General features: G+C 38.6%; 1 protein-coding gene across 1 annotated transcript in view; it reads right to left on the bottom strand.

The window, feature by feature from the left end:
* LOC132556088 (G-protein coupled receptor GRL101-like) overlaps nt 1-17056 on the bottom strand; it is a 116520-nt gene that overhangs the window by 28284 nt on the left and 71180 nt on the right. Inside the window, exons 13-18 of the mRNA XM_060220476.1 lie at nt 16875-17015; nt 6223-6342; nt 4568-4688; nt 3139-3213; nt 2789-2860; nt 2362-2433 (exon numbers count right to left, since the gene is read on the bottom strand). Of these exons, the coding sequence (XP_060076459.1) occupies nt 2362-2433; nt 2789-2860; nt 3139-3213; nt 4568-4688; nt 6223-6342; nt 16875-17015 (601 nt within the window). The remainder of the gene's footprint in view (nt 1-2361; nt 2434-2788; nt 2861-3138; nt 3214-4567; nt 4689-6222; nt 6343-16874; nt 17016-17056) is intronic.

Here is a 17056-nt window from a genome sequence, read left to right as displayed (position 1 = left end):
GTATACAGTATAAACGTCATGATATACTGTGTGTCCAGTATAAAAGTCTTGATATGCTGTGTGTCCAGTTAACAGTATAAACGTCTTGATATACTGTGTGTCCAGTATACAGTGTAAACGTCATTATATACTGTGTGTTCAGTATAAATGTCATTATATACTGTGTTTCTAGTATACAGTGTAAACGGCATGATATAATGTGTCCAGTATACAGTGTAAACATCATGATATACTTTGTGTCTACTATACAGTATCAACGTCAAGATATACTGTGTGTCCAATATACAGTGTAAACGTCATGATATACTGTGTGTCCAGTATACAGTATAAACGTTATGATATACTGTGTCTAGTATACAGTCTAAATGTCATGATAAACTGTGTGTCCAGTATACAGTGTAAACGTCATGATATACTGTGTGTCCAGTATACAGTGTAAATGTCATGATATACTGTGTGTCCAGTATACAGGATAAATGTCTTGATGTACTGTGTGTCTAGTATACAGTCTAAATGTCATGATAAACTGTGTGTCCAGTATACAGTGTAAACGTCATGATATACTGTGTGTCCAGTATACAGTATAAATGTCATTATATACTGTGTATATATAAAATACTTTTTGTTATTCCACCCTCTGCATGTTAAAATGAGTAAGGCACGATGGCAACATAGGGACACATTTCAATGTGTACTATCGTTTTCGTCTTCCTACAATTGGCCGATCGACAGCTTTATATATTTGCCATTTTAACAGTCAATGTCGCTTTTATGGTTCATTTTTGAAAATTTTCATTTCTTGTAAAGTGGTCACAGTAACCTATATTTTCATATACATAAAAAAAAATTCGATACAGATACCCTTTAAACACACAATGTTGAATATGTTTATGTTTTTTCCTCTCTACATTTTTGCTAATAATTAAAAACAAAACAAAGTTCAAGTGGTGTGATTGCTTTCTATGGAGCAGAATTAATGAAATAAAAATAAAAACAGTCGCCATGCAGGGTTAGCTCAGTTGGTAGAGCATAGTCTGCACGACCAGAAGGGTGCAGAGGGCCGGGTGGGTTTGAATCCCGGCAGCAGCAATTTCTTTCACCTCTGTTTCAAGTGGGAATGAAGTGGTAAACCCCAAAGAAACAAACAAAACAAGTTTGCTTTTACAGTCATATAAAGTCTTTATAAAATGGCCACCAAGGTACATCACTGATATAATGGTTACTTTCTAAACTGGCATTAAATTCTTAATTTTTTTTTTTTAATTTATATCATGTTAATGGTTTTTTTTCCTTAATGGAAGACTTTAAGATTTTATTTCAACTGTTTAACCATAACATTTTATCACAGACCATTCACAAAGTAAAACTTTGTAAAAGAGCAGAAACATGTCCAGATAATTTCATTTCCCTTCAGTCAATAAATATCCGAAAATGGTCAGTCCGAAATCAAGCTTGTTTATAAATACACACATAAAATGCGACTTATTATCACATGAGAGAGGATTATAAAACTTATGCTAGCAAAATTTTGAGTGAAAAACAAATACTGATGTTCATTGCAATATTGTACACGTGAGTCTGTGAATATTTACGCACTTTTGAGCAGACATAAATAAAAAATGCCTTCCTTTAGAAGGACACCACAGGATCTCCTCGTTAAGTTGATACTTAGGCCGTCCGCACAATCGGAGCCAAGATTTGCACTTTTCATGCTTCATCTGAGATTTGGGAAACGGTATGAACACAACACCTCCCTATAATCGCTCGGGGTAGCGAAATCGGTGTTCCCCAGCAGCAACGTATCACCATTGTCGGAGAATGTCGGAGTAGCGAAACGTAAACAAAGAGGCGAATACTACCCGCGATCTGATTGGCTAAACCGCACTGTCAATCAAAAGCTGTCGATCGGCCAATTCTTTACAGGACGAGACCAATCAATTGTATTATCAAATCTTTCTCACATTTTGGACTTTCTTGTTGGTGTTTGTAATGGCGAAGAAACATTTCCAAATCTTCTGTCTGTGTTAGTTTGGAAATGAACCCCGAGACTCAAAGGAGTTTGAAAAGTTTATAAATCAGAGACAGCTTTAAAAGACTGCGCCATTATTGAAAATTAATAAACGGCTACATTGTGCCTCTACTACAAGCGGTCTTTGCAGAGGTCGAAACCTTTTGTTGACCTCCAGGACAGCGGTCTTGAGATATAGATACAGAATGAAGGTTTTGGTAAAGTCATGAAGAGTTATATTCCAGCCGGTAATTATATCTACTTGTATTAAATCACAACGTGACTGCTCAGCACCTGATAGTCTAACGTCTGCCTTTATCAATTTAATATATTTAAATAAACTCGATGCTTACAAACTTGTTAAACTTGTCAGGCCGAGAAAGGTACCGTTTCGAATCAATCGAATTCTGTTTTTAGCCAAATTCCTGAAGCATAAAAAAATAAAAACACAAAACTATTCAGCTTTATCGTGATGGTCTAGATGTACCAGTATTGACGATTCGGAAGAAAGATTTATCAATGAAAAGTAATTCGATATGCTTTGTTAAGTACAAATCAGGTTTCACCATACAAATACATTATTTACCACTGTGGAATGATTCACACCAAGAACATCAATATATAGGGTTAAATAGGAATAATCAAAGACAGGCGGAGATGAATTGTCTATAAGAAATCATACAACATTGTTTGTGACGAGATTAGAAAGATATGAATTGTGTAAACTAGTAATGGAATCTGCCTGCTGAACCAATAAGAATATGAATGAATGTCACTTACAATAAGCTAAGTCGGAACAAGTTCAGGAAACAGCCTGTGGGCAGCACAGTAATGGAGTTATTGCTTAGGTCGCTGCAACAACAATGGATTCACAAAGTAACGACTGGAATGAGTAACAAACTAGCCTATGAACAACTTCCCCACATCATGCATTGAATACGAAGATGTAACTGTAAAACTAGTAATTACATTTCGTGGTTTTGTTTGAAAACTGTGAAATTTCAAGTTATAGATATATTGAAAATCATGGACTTAGATTTGGAAGTCAGTGTATAAAGTAAGTTCTTTACTTTGAAAACAAGTCAGGTAAATTCAATTAAGAGGAGTTGATAGTGACACAGAGTACTTACATGTGAGTCAGACTACTGTATGGTTTCAAAGTATTGTTGTTCAGTGTTTGGTTGAAGAAGTTGCCTCGAAGATTGCTACAAAACGAAAACTTGCATTTATGTTTCAAATATCATCTTTGATTGCTGGTATTTGATTTTGCTATTCCGGTCACATTGTAAGCTAAGAGAAGTCTTAACAACACGATAACAAAGTAATGTATTATTTGTACTTTCGATTTACCATAATAATGCAGGTTCTAGCTTTAATTATCTTTATTACTTTTTGGTAACAGGATACAACTTTAGCCTTTGACTTCAGAAAATTTAATGGCAGGACCACCACGTGTACCAACAGCATTCCATAGACTTATGGTTTTTCTTGACTATTTTATGTCACAAATGTTACATACAGACCTGTTGTGTCTCGGGCATTGGGTCGGAGCTACAATCATGGTCCGTTTTTTTTATTGTTGGACTTTTTCGTAACTTTACATCTTTTCAGGGACATAATTTTCCCGTGGAATTACATATTCTCATTGTTTTCATTTTCATCTTAAACGTAGATAGATTCATTCTAAACATCAAACTATTGTCGTGAGGGCGTCAGGTGGGGTACGTTGTTCTAAAGATTACTTTTAATTTGTTAGAACACCATGGTGGCGTTTTTTATCCCCACCTAGGACCAAATGTCTTCTCATGTAAAATTTGTTGTTCATGCTTGAGACTCTTATGTTTCAAGTTCGTCGTTTATATATCAATAAACGGCCAATTTCAATCATATCTGACCTTTTGTCTGGTCTTTTATGCTCATACATTTGGTCCAACTAGCTTGCCCTCACGACGGTCATGTATAAAGTAACATAACTTCAATAATACGGCTGACATACCTAACGCAATAATGGGATCGACCAGCACGGAATATTCCAATGAAAGAAGACTGTACTCCCATGAAGGAAACACGAACGGCGATAGACACAGCACTGACCGCTAATTACTGACAATTTAATGCTGGCAATCTTTGGCAACTTTTCACAAATAGTGATAAAATTTTATATATAGGTTTATGTCAAGTATCATCATCAACACAGTCGAACGAGAGCCAAAAAAAAAAAAAAAACACACATACGAAATAAAACCATCTTCTCCCTTGAAACAATTTGCATTTCGACCTGCATGTTGATTTGGTAAAATTCTTCAATCAAATGAAAAAAAACGCTTTCTATTTCTACGACCAAAACCAAACATAACTAGCGATTCTTTCTTTACGTACTATTGAAACAGTCGTAATACATGTCATTTCATACGGAGCGCATACACAGTAAATAACAGTTATATGGCATTTACTCAACAGAAGATCATATTTAAGACTGGATTTTGTTTCCTAATTTGCGCCAGACTACTAATTACGCTTTGGATTGTGGTTAAAGAGGTTAGTATCAAATACACGTACAACTGCCGAAGGGCTTTCTCATATACCAGGCCAGCTGGCAGCACGTGCAGCCCCATATTACTGCAGTCAATCTCGTCACCCTCACACATACACTCCTCAGTCTTATACGGGCAGCGATAGGCTGAAATGAAACTATAATTTGATAAAGGAAATATATAAGACTTCGTTACCGTAACACCTAAAATATTCCTTAATATTTTCCCACTGTTATATAAAACCACACAGTTACTTAAGGAGTTTTATTTTCGGTTGATAGCCAAATTCTTTCCTATGAAACATCTTTAAAACTTATTACATCAAGCACATCCAAACACTGGCGATTAGTTTAATTTTCACCACATCATACCGGAAACAGTAGGTGGCGCCCCTTTGTATCATTTACGCCACCACAAAAATACAATTATTCCAAAAACAGTCAAATCACGTTTAAACAAACATTCAGGAATGCATGAAAGCATTTACAAAACCCGTATCAGTAATAAGAAGACTATAATCTTGAGTAACTTTATCATTATGTATAAACCTTGAATGACATACTAACCTAGAAATTAAGCACTGCAAGGGACATTATATGTACAATATATTGAGGTTACATTTGGGCTGGTATATTCTAAAATTTCGAACAATATGGATATACAGTTGATACTCGTTGCCACGCAATCGCTTGGGTCGAAAATCCGTTTAAGTTCCAATAATTTTTCAAGTCCCGATTTTTTCCTTCTACATCTTCGTAATTTTAGTTCGGATGGCTCGAATTTCATCGAAATTTAGCCGTAACTTTGTTAAATCGTAATTAACGTCAGGAAATTGATATTGTCCGCTTCATTTGGACACTAGAGTTGAAATTTGAATTAGTGGAAATATCTTCCACAGTCCCTTGAATTTCGAGATAATGAGTATCGACTATATTTTAACAAAATATGTTCTAATCGGTCTTGTCCAAAGGTTTCATTGCGCGGTGTTTTTTGTCTTTGTCGCGGTCGATAGCCATGAAAGGGTCGGCACTACAGAATCCTCTAGTCTTCCAACTGCTAATTGACCTAGTTACCTTTACCGCAAATCTCGCGAGAACTTACTTCCTAGTAGATTTCCAAGGACAAGACTAGACTGGTTATGTAATAGTGATAAAGGCAAGTATGCTGGAAAATGAAGACGGTGGTAAAATGAATGGCAATACTTCTCTAATACTGTTTAATGGGTTTTGGCACATCTGCAAGTTTGTAGGAAAATGTTTTATCGTTACATCGACGTATGATTACAGATATCGCTCGTTGTGAATTGCATAAAACATTGCTTTATTGCCAACCCTTGCATCGATCGCTAAACATTTGACATTGTATATGGGGAGGAATTCTGACTATATACCGCGACCGAAACAAATAGATAATTACAACCCTTCGGATTACAATTCGTCAAACTAACGTATAGAGAAAATACATATTTTTTATATACTTTTACATTTTCACTACCGTTTTCAATTAATGTTGAAATAATATTTAACATATTGCATGAATAAAGATAGAGTTCATGGTCATGACATTTAAAATATTCTTAATTATAAGTGGGACATGATAAAACATATTTTCCTAATTAAAAACTAGTTACAAAATAACTGAAGAACAATGACATCTCTTCGACGAGTGAAATTTACTTACGACATCCGTCTTCGTCTACAAAGGATTCTTTGCATTCAATGTTTTCATTACAGCGCTGTTCCATGTCTATACAGTAAGACCGGTAACACTTGAATTGGTTGATTCCACACGTGTGATTTGCTGTAAAATATTAGTCAAACCTTGTTGTACAAACCTTGTTGTACAGTATATCAACAAACCTTGTTGTACAAACCTTGTTGTATAGTATATCATCAAACCTTGTTATACAGTATATTTACAAACCTTGTTGTACAGTATATCAATAAACATTGTTATATAGTATATTTACAAACCTTGTTGTACAGTATATCAACAAACCTTGTACAACCCTTGTTGTATAGTATATCATCAAACCTTGTTATACAGTATATCAATAAACATTGTTATATAGTATATCATCAAACCTTGTTATACAGTATATCAACAAACCTTGTTGTACAGTATATCAACAAACCTTGTTGTACACTATATCAACAAACCTTGTTGTACAGTATATCTACAAACCTTGTTGTACACTATATCAACAAACCTTGTTGTACAGTATATCAACAAACCTTGTTGTACAGTATATCAACAAACCTTGTTGTACACTATATCAACAAACCTTGTTGTACAGTATATCAACAAACCTTGTTATACAGTATATCAACAAACCTTGTTGTAGAGTATATCAACAAACCTTGTTGTATAGTATATCAACAAACCTTGTTGTACACTATATCAACAAACCTTGTTGTACAGTATATCAACAAACCTTGTTGTACAGTATATCAACAAACCTTGTTGTACAGTATATCAACAAACCTTGTTGTACAGTATATCAACAAACCTTGTTGTACAGTATATCAACAAACCTTGTTGTACACTATATCAACAAACCTTGTTGTACAGTATATCAACAAACCTTGTTATACAGTATATCAACAAACCTTGTTATACAGTATATCAACAAACCTTGTTGTACACTATATCAACAAACCTTGTTGTACAGTATATCAACAAACCTTGTTGTACACTATATCAACAAACCTTGTTGTACACTATATCAACAAACCTTGTTGTATAGTATATCAACAAACCTTGTTGTACAGTATATCATCAAACCTTGTTATACACTATATCAACAACCCTTGTTGTATAGTATATCATCAAACCTTGTTATACACTATATCAACAAACCTTGTTATATAGTATATCAACAAACCTTGTTGTACACTATATCAACAAACCTTGTTATACAGTATATCAACAAACCTTGTTGTACAGTATATCAACAAACCTTGTTGTACACTATATCAACAAACCTTGTTGTACAGTATATCAACAAACCTTGTTATACAGTATATCTACAAACCTTGTTGTACAGTATATCAACAAACCTTGTTATACAGTATATCAACAAACCTTGTTGTACAGTATATCAACAAACCTTGTTGTACACTATATCAACAAACCTTGTTGTACAGTATATCAACAAACCTTGTTATACAGTATATCAAGAAACCTTTTTATACAGTATATCAACAAACCTTGTTGTACAGTATATCAACAAACCTTGTTGTACACTATATCAACAAACCTTGTTGTATAGTATATCAACAAACCTTGTTGTACAGTATATCAACAAACCTTGTTGTACACTATATCAACAAACCTTGTTGTACACTATATCAACAAACCTTGTTGTACAGTATATCAACAAACCTTGTTGTACACTATATCAACAAACCTTGTTGTACACTATATCAACAAACCTTGTTGTATAGTATATCAACAAACCTTGTTGTACAGTATATCAACAAACCTTGTTGTACAGTATATCAACAAACCTTGTTGTACACTATATCAACAAACCTTGTTGTACAGTATATCAACAAACCTTGTTGTACAGTATATCAACAAACCTTGTTGTACAGTATATCAACAAACCTTGTTGTACAGTATATCAACAAACCTTGTTGTACACTATATCAACAAACCTTGTTGTACAGTATATCAACAAACCTTGTTATACAGTATATCAACAAACCTTGTTGTACAGTATATCAACAAACCTTGTTGTACACTATATCAACAAACCTTGTTGTACAGTATATCAACAAACCTTGTTATACAGTATATCAACAAACCTTGTTGAACACTATATCAACAAACCTTGTTGTACAGTATATCAACAAACCTTGTTGTACAGTATATCAACAAACCTTGTTATACAGTATATCAACAAACCTTGTTATACAGTATATCAACAAACCTTGTTGTACACTATATCAACAAACCTTGTTGTACAGTATATCAACAAACCTTGTACAAACCTTGTTGTATAGTATATCAACAAACCTTGTACAAACCTTGTTGTATAGTATATCATCAAACCTTGTTATACAGCATATTTACAAACCTTGTTGTACAGTATATCAACAAACCTTGTTGTACAAACCTTGTTGTATAGTATATTTACAAACCTTGTTACCTAAATTCAACCTTATAGCGCTTGTCACCTAAAAAGCAACCTTATATCGCTTGTTACCTAAATTCAACCTGATATCGCTTGTCACCTAAAAATCAACCTTATACCGCTTGTCAACTCAAAATCAACCTTACATCGCTTGTCACCTAAAAATTAACCTTACAACGCTTGTTACATGTACCTAAAAATCAACATTATATTGCTGGTTACCTAAATTCAATCTTATATCACTTGTCACCTAAAAATTAACCTTATATCGCTTGTCACCTAAAATCATCCTTACATCGCTTGTCACTTAAAAATCATCCTTATATCGCTTGTCACCTAAAATTTAATGTTATCTGTCAATTAAACCTAGCCAGATATCACCATTCACATAAACATGCGTCTTATTCTATTCGTCATATTAATCATCGTTTGGACACAAATATCAGTTGACACCTAGCCTGATATGAAGATTATCTGTCGCAAATGCAATGAACTAACATCGTTCTTTGTGATTAAGAACAAAAATAGCCCAAATGTTACATCAAATGAGAATATGTTATGTCTCTTTTTTCTTAATTTCCGATCCTTCTTTTATTTTCATTTCTTTGAAGGGCATAATAGATTCTACGAGATTTCCGAACGACGGAAATTGTGTCGGCTGTATTAGTGCTTGTATGGCGATGTAACTGCCCTCTATCAATCTATGAATGCTTTTCATTCAAAGCATATGACTGTAGTTTGTCTTGACATTCTCTGTTTGTCCATGCCGGCAGAAACATGTTTTTGTCGCCGTACGTTTTCTGAATACAGATCTATTCAGCTCTTCTTTGCACTTTTTCGCCACAATACCACAGTCCATCTCAACATAATCCCACAGTCAATCATCGATGTCACGCAGACAACTCTGAATTAGAAAGAGATTCCTCCAACAAGACACTAAGCCTCTTTCCCAACTAATGTGAATTATCCTACATTACCTCTCAAGGTCAACATTTACTGAAATACATTTAGTGCTCAATGGATATGATTGTATTTCATAGACTTGGAAAAAAAACCCAGTTTTTTAAACTCAAAATTATGCCTGTGTTTTTTTATCATGATGTCCTAACAGCGCTGCAGGTAGTTTTCTTTCTACCGTATAGCTGGTAATCTTCGCGGCTCAAAATTTTCGCGATTTTTATTAATAACGATCGAATTATATTTTAACGAATCAAATTTAAGCGATCTGGATGTAAAGGGACGTGAAATAGCGAAAATATCTTCCACGGAAAAAATAACCAACTACACACTATTGTCTCCCTGCAAACACAAGAGCGGTTTTCACCATCACAGAGACCTGACGTTATAACGTTACACAATCAAATTTGTGGATCACAGTTTACATGTAAGCCTACAGACTTAGCTTTGATTAACCCTCGCATTAACTTTGAGACCGGGAATTCTTGAGTATATGCTGGTATTTATCCATCGTCGTTCATAACTCTCTTCAAACAGTTGGTGCCAGCCACTGTCAAGGTCAAACAGCGAAACGTTTGTGCCTACCAATATGTTATCAAATATCTTCGAAGCTTTTGTGTCAGACATGTTACGATCATCATGGTAAGATCCATCCAAGCAGAAATATGAAATTATTGTCCAGTTGAATTGCAATTAAACTTTTCCTCAACTTTGTAAATAGCAGTATATCCTCACCTTTCACTGCCCAGTTATCAAACATACCACACAGATCTTTGTGTAGGTTCGAACCGTCCATACAGTCTCACCTTTCACTGCCCATTTATCAAACATACCACACAGATCTTTGTGTAGGTTCGAACCGTCCATACAGTCTCACCTTTCACTGCCCATTTATCAAACATACCACACAGATTTTTGTGTAGGTTCGAACCGTCCATACAGTCTCACCTTTCACTGCCCAGTTATCAAACATACCACACAGATCTTTGTGTAGGTTCGAACCGTCCATACAGTCTCACCTTTCACTGCCCATTTATCAAACATACCACACAGATCTTTGTGTATGTTAGAACCGTCCATACAGTCTCACCTTTCACTGCCCAGTTATCAAACATACCACACAGATCTTTGTGTAGGTTCGAACCGTCCATACAGTCTCACCTTTCACTGCCCAGTTATCAAACATACCACACAGATCTTTGTGTAGGTTCGAACCGTCCATACAGTCTCACCTTTCACTGCCAAGTTATCAAACATACCACACAGATCTTTGTGTAGGTTCGAACCGTCCATACAGTCTCACCTTTCACTGCCCATTTATCAAACATACCACACAGATTTTTGTGTAGGTTCGAACCGTCCATATAGTCTCACCTTTCACTGCGCAGTTATCAAACATACCACACAGATCTTTGTGTAGGTTCGAACCGTCCATACAGTCTCACCTTTCACTGCCCATTAATCAAACATACCACACAGGTCTTTGTGTAGGTTAGAACCGTCCATACAGTCTCACCTTTCACTGCCAAGTTATCAAACATACCACACAGATCTTTGTGTAGGTTCGAACCGTCCATACAGTCTCACCTTTCACTGCCCATGTATCAAACATACCACACAGATTTTTGTGTAGGTTCGAACCGTCCATATAGTCTCACCTTTCACTGCGCAGTTATCAAACATACCACACAGATCTTTGTGTAGGTTCGAACCGTCCATACAGTCTCACCTTTCACTGCCCATTTAGCAAACATACCACACAGATCTTTGTGTAGGTTAGAATCAAATAATCCCGCGGTTCTATCAGAAAAGGTGGGATTAATTTGTCTTACCGGCACGCGGGATCAAGAAGCACGTGCAGTAGCTATAGGCTGTATTCGGGCAAACGCGGTGGTAGAGTCCTATAGGAGGACATTCTCTAGCCGTGCGCTGAGCAGTGCGGATATAGTTTTTTTTTTAGTGCGCGATTTTACCTGTGCACGTTACCTATAAATTGATAACTGCACTTGTGGTCTCGGGTGGACATGGATACTGCTACCATAAACTCGATTATTAGAGAGCAGGTGCAAAGAGCAATAAAAGATTGTCAAAATGTGATTCTCGAAAATATGGATTCAGTAATTTCTGGCCGGCTAAATAAGTTCGAACAAAGTGTTTCAGCCGATCAGAAGGACATTTCAGAAGACCAATATGCCAAATTTCAACAAGACTTCTTGTGCAAAGAGTCTCACAAATTCACCAGGAAGGCTTGTGAAGACCAGTACCGTTTCAACCAGAGAGTGAAATCTAAAATGGTCGAGGCGGAACATTGCATCCAGAGAGACGGGGAGGAGGCCCGCGCCAAGATTATCGAAGGTATGAAAATGTTGGATTATAGACAAAAGTTGGTGTTGCTTGCTGACACTTCCGAATCAGGATGGAAGGCAGCGGAGGAGTATCAAGCGGATCCAATAGCAGAGGATTCCGACGACGAGAGGAAGATTGACAGAGCCAGAGCCCGGGCCAATCGGAAAGTCAAGTCTGCGCTAAAGGCTAAAGGGAGGAACAGGCCTAGGAGATACTTACCCTACGACGCCGAGCAACAGGGACGACCGTATTACCGTCAGCAGGACGCTGGACACACCCCCCGGGTCGAGCAGTGGTCACAGGCCGGGGACCTGTTACAGGTGCGGGAAAGTCGGGCATTGGCGCATGGAATGTCCGGAGAGGGTCAACGCAGGACCAAGCTTGACAGCCACGGGCAATAAGTTAAGTATTGACCTATTTTCTAAGCATGCTGAGCCAAAGGTCGAACGATACCCTGTTTTAGATAGTACCATACAGGTTGGTGTAGATAAGAACGTAGAGAAAAGTTTTCAGAACGAGAAAGTTGACAATGCATTGTCACCAGTAGGTAGGCTTAAGGGCCAGATCAGTTACTGGGGAAAAATCGGTGCTTGTAGTGCAGTGCTTGGAATAATCTCGGAAGGCTATAAGATCCCATTTAGAGAAACTCCACCTTGTGTATTTTTGGAAAACAACAAGTCTGCTAGAGACAACAGCGGTTTCGTTCAGGCAGAGGTAAACAGGTTGGTATCATTGGGATGTGTATCTGAGACGGAATATCAGCCAGTTGTAGTAAATCCTCTGACAGTAGCTTTTAGCAGGTCGGGTAAGGCGCGTTTAATGCTAGATTGTAGACACATCAACAGTTGTTTACATAAATTTAAGTTCAAGTACGAAGATGCTAAAGTTGCCAGGGATCTGTTCAATGAAGGTGATTTTTTGTATACATTTGACCTAAAAGCGGCATATCATCATATAGAAATATTCCCGGAGCACAGAAAGTTTTTAGTTTTTCATACCATGGTTGGTGGGGTACGCAGAGTCTACGTGTTTAACGTTTTACCTTTCGGCATAGCTACTGCCGGTTACGTTTTTACCAAAGTTTTGAGAGAGGTTGTAAAGCATGTACGGGGGCAAGGCCATAAACTGATCATGTATTTGGACGACGGTATAGGAGGTACAGAGGGCGGTGCCAATAGGTTAAGCAAGGTTGTTCGATTATATTTGGAAGATTTTGGTTTTCTATTAGCCCATGAGAAGTGTCAATGGACAGCGTCTCAGCACGTGGTCTGGCTAGGTTACACGTGATCAATGTCAGAGGGCGTGGTTAGGGCGACCAATGAGAGGGTAGAGCGCTTGTTGTCATTGTTGTCACGGACTATGACACTTGTCAGTCAGGGCTGCCTTTTATTCTCGGCTAGGTTTGTCGCCGGTATCATTGGTCAAGTCATTTCTATGCAAGGCGTAGTTGGCCCGCAGGCTAGATTACGCACGCGTGAACTTTGCAAATGTTTACTAGCCAGGGCCAGCTGGAATGCAGGTGTTTTCATAAGCGCGTCAGCAGTAGACGAGGTTGTGTATTGGCTGGAAAACTTGAAAGATCTGAACCGGGTAGGTTCTAAACTGCATGAAGATATTGAGTGTTCGGCAGTGGTTTGTACTGACGCTTCCGCATCTGGCTACGGGGGGTACGTCGCCAGTTTTGACCTCCTTGAGACACACGATGATACATATCTACATCGTGATGTCTACTACCCATACGAGATGGATGGTCAGGACGCTTCCCCTGGTGTGGGGTGCCCTTTTGAGGGTGTAGTTGACAATACATTTACGGCTTGCGGTGATGTACCCCCGAGAGTGGGGCGCCTTTTGGAAGGTGTAGGACAGGGGCTGTCCAGGAATGGCATTGTATCCCAAGGAGGGGATCATATGAAGGATAAAAAGAGAAAGGATGGTTTTCCCGGTTGTTTATCCAATAGTTCTGGTTTGGTTAGCATGACTGCACAGGGGGGGTAGAGTCAATATCCCAGGTATAGAGCAGATCTATGAAGAGGGTTGTCAGGTAGTATTAGGCACGTGGAATGAGCAAGAGAGGCGCCTAAGCTCTACATGGAGAGAGATGGAGGCCGTCAAACGGGTATTGTATACAGCTAAGAACAGAATAAAGGGCGAGAAGGTCAAGCTGTTTATTGACAATAAGAACGTGACTACAATAGTCAACGTAGGAAGTGGTAAGTCAGATTTGCAGCAAATTGCTCGTGAAGTTCAGCATTTTTGCCATGATTGGGACGTGAAAGTCTACCCACAGGATACCCAGGGGTCAAAACACGACTGCAGATTTCCTTAGTAGGTGCTCTGATTGTGATGACTGGCAGGTACAACAGTGGGTGCTTGAGAAGTGCGAAGGTATGTGGGGCCCGCATGAGATAGACAGATTTGCTACCGATTACAATAGCAAATGTCATAAGTTCAATTATCGATGGTGGTGTAACGGTACTGAGGCTGTAGATGCCTTCACAGTAAGCTGGGCCGGGGTCAATAATTGGTTCGTGCCCCCGCCGCGGCTAGTTTGTAGGGTAGTAAGTAAATTGAAAGCGGACAGGGGCAGTGGGACTTTAATCATCCCGCGTTGGCGATCTGCGGCGTTTTGGCCAGTTCTGTTCAACAATAGTGACTTGGTTAAAGAACCTATCGTCGGCTGTTGCAATTTAGCGCATGCTAATGTGACATGGCCAGGCAGAGGAAATAACGTTTTTTTTGGGGACCAAGTACTGGCTTTTGACATGATAGCCTTAAGGCTAGATTTCAACGTTTAGGTACAGTGGCTTACAAAGTGTGTGCCATATTGTTTATTCACAGGTGTGAGGTTACAAGATACCGTGGACCGTCAACTTCTAGCAGCCGGGGTTACCCAGGATTCATCGCTATATTAGCTGGCAGACGGATTAGTGGACAGACTTCTTTTGAGTAAGAGTGACAATACGAACAAAAAATATTTTGGTTGTTTTAAACGCTGGGAGCGTTTCATAGTTTCTCACGGCAAGGCTAATTTACCAGCGAACCCTATTCATATTGCTATATACATTAATGTTTTACTACGGAACAATTCGTCGTACGCGGTGGTGTCAGCTGCGATATATTCCATAAAGTGGGCCCACAGTTTACTTGGTTATGAGGATCCTACGTCCAACAATTTCGTACAGAGCCTTGTGGAGTCGGCCAAGCGTACAGATAAACAACCAAGACAGAAAAAGGAACCAGTGGCTTGTTAATAACTATATGTAATGGCTTTATCGATTCTCAAGACCTTCTAGCCGTCAGGGATCTGTGTATGTGTTTGCTAGGTTTTGCGGGTTTTTTGCGATTTGACGAGCTCAGCAATTTGCGTTGTAATGACGTTGAATTTTTTCCGGATCATTTTTCACTGAAAATTAAGAGAAGCAAAACGGACTAATATCGGTTCGGTAAGGAAGTAGTAATAAGTAAAGGGCACACGTCTGCTTGCCCGCACGCTATGTTGCAGCGTTACATCAGCTTAGGGGAGATCAGTTTAAAGTCAGATGATTTCTTATTTAAACAAGTTTATCGTGTGCGGGGCATGTGTCGCTTAATAAAAAAATGCAAGCCTTTGAGTTATACTGGGGCTCGTGAAGCGACCTTAAGAGGCTGAAAGGTGTCAGTGGTGGTGTTAATTTTGGTTTGCACTCCCTGAGAGCAGGAGGGGCCACGGCGGCGGCCAACAACGGCGTCGGCGACAGGTGACTAAAGAGGCACGGGCGGTGGAGGTCAGATAGTAGTAAGGACGGATATGTCGCTGATTCACTGGTTAGGCGACTCCGTGTTACCAAACAGCTAGGTTTATGAATTCATAATGTATAATTTTGGTTGGTTGTTTGTTACAAGTACATTCCTAGTTTTAGTCATAATTCTCGCTTTCTTTGTTAATCTCTAGGCACACGGGCTGGTACGGCAAATTGTATATTTGCGTTTGCGTTGTTTTTTACTTGAGACGTAGAGGAGAGAAGACTCAAATAATCCCGCGGTTCTATCAGAAAAGGCGGGATTAATTTGTCTTACCGGCACGCGGGATCAAGTAGCACGTGCAGTAGCTATAGGCTGTAGTCAGGCACACGCGGTGGTAGAGTCCTATAGGAGGACATTCTCTAGCCGTGCGCTGAGCAGTGCGGATATAGTTTTTTTTTTTTTTTTAATGGGAATCGTAGCTTTGACATGTAGTAGCGGGCATTCCAGCGTTTGAATAATGTATTTTACAAATGCATGGTATAGTTTGAGTAGGAGTAAAGCCTTTCCGTAGATACATTATGTAGCTTGTATCAATATTAACGCAGGTCCAGCGTTACGCCTAGGCCATCCTGCAGTGGGATATAATTGTTTCCCGCCAAATCGGACACAGATTTCCGGCGATTATCGCCGGTTTTTTCTGGGCGGCAGGTTGTGTCGTGGACGGCGAGAGATTAAAGGAAAAGAGAATATTTCACATGTACATTATCGGGCTGCATCAGATTTTTATACTGCTGAACATTGTTTCGTTGAACATTAAACGCCGACTGCACTCTAGGCACACGGGCTGGTACGGCAAATTGTATATTTGCGTTTGCGTTGTTTTTTACTTGAGACGTAGAGAAGAGAAGACCTGTCCATACAGTCTCACCTTTCACTGCTCAGTTATCAAACATACCACACAGATCTTTGTGTAGGTTAGAACCGTCCATACCGTCTCACCTTTCACTGCCCATTTATCAAACATACCACACAGATCTTTGTGTAGGTTAGAACCGTCCATACAGTCTCACCTTTCACTGCCCATTTATCAAACATACCACACAGATCTTTGTGTAGGTTAGAACCGTCCATACAGTCTCACCTTTCACTGCCCATTTATCAAACATACCACACAGATCTTTGTGTAGGTTCGAACCGTCCATACAGCCTCGTCTTTCAGTGCCCAGTCCCTTGTAACAAACCATATCCTTGTCAATACACTGGCCATTTTTACATCGGAATTCGTTCTCTCCACACTGTGTTGGTCTTTCTGTAACATAAAAACAAAACAAAAAATACGCTGACATTTTT

The sequence above is a fragment of the Ylistrum balloti genome, unplaced genomic scaffold, assembly GCF_031769215.1.
Source record: "Ylistrum balloti isolate Yb309-2 unplaced genomic scaffold, AGI_CSIRO_Ybal_v1 Utg370544, whole genome shotgun sequence".
Taxonomy (NCBI): Eukaryota; Metazoa; Mollusca; class Bivalvia; order Pectinida; family Pectinidae; genus Ylistrum; species Ylistrum balloti.
The sequence above is the reverse complement of the archived record's forward strand: the minus strand, read 5'-3'. Positions and strand labels throughout refer to the sequence as shown.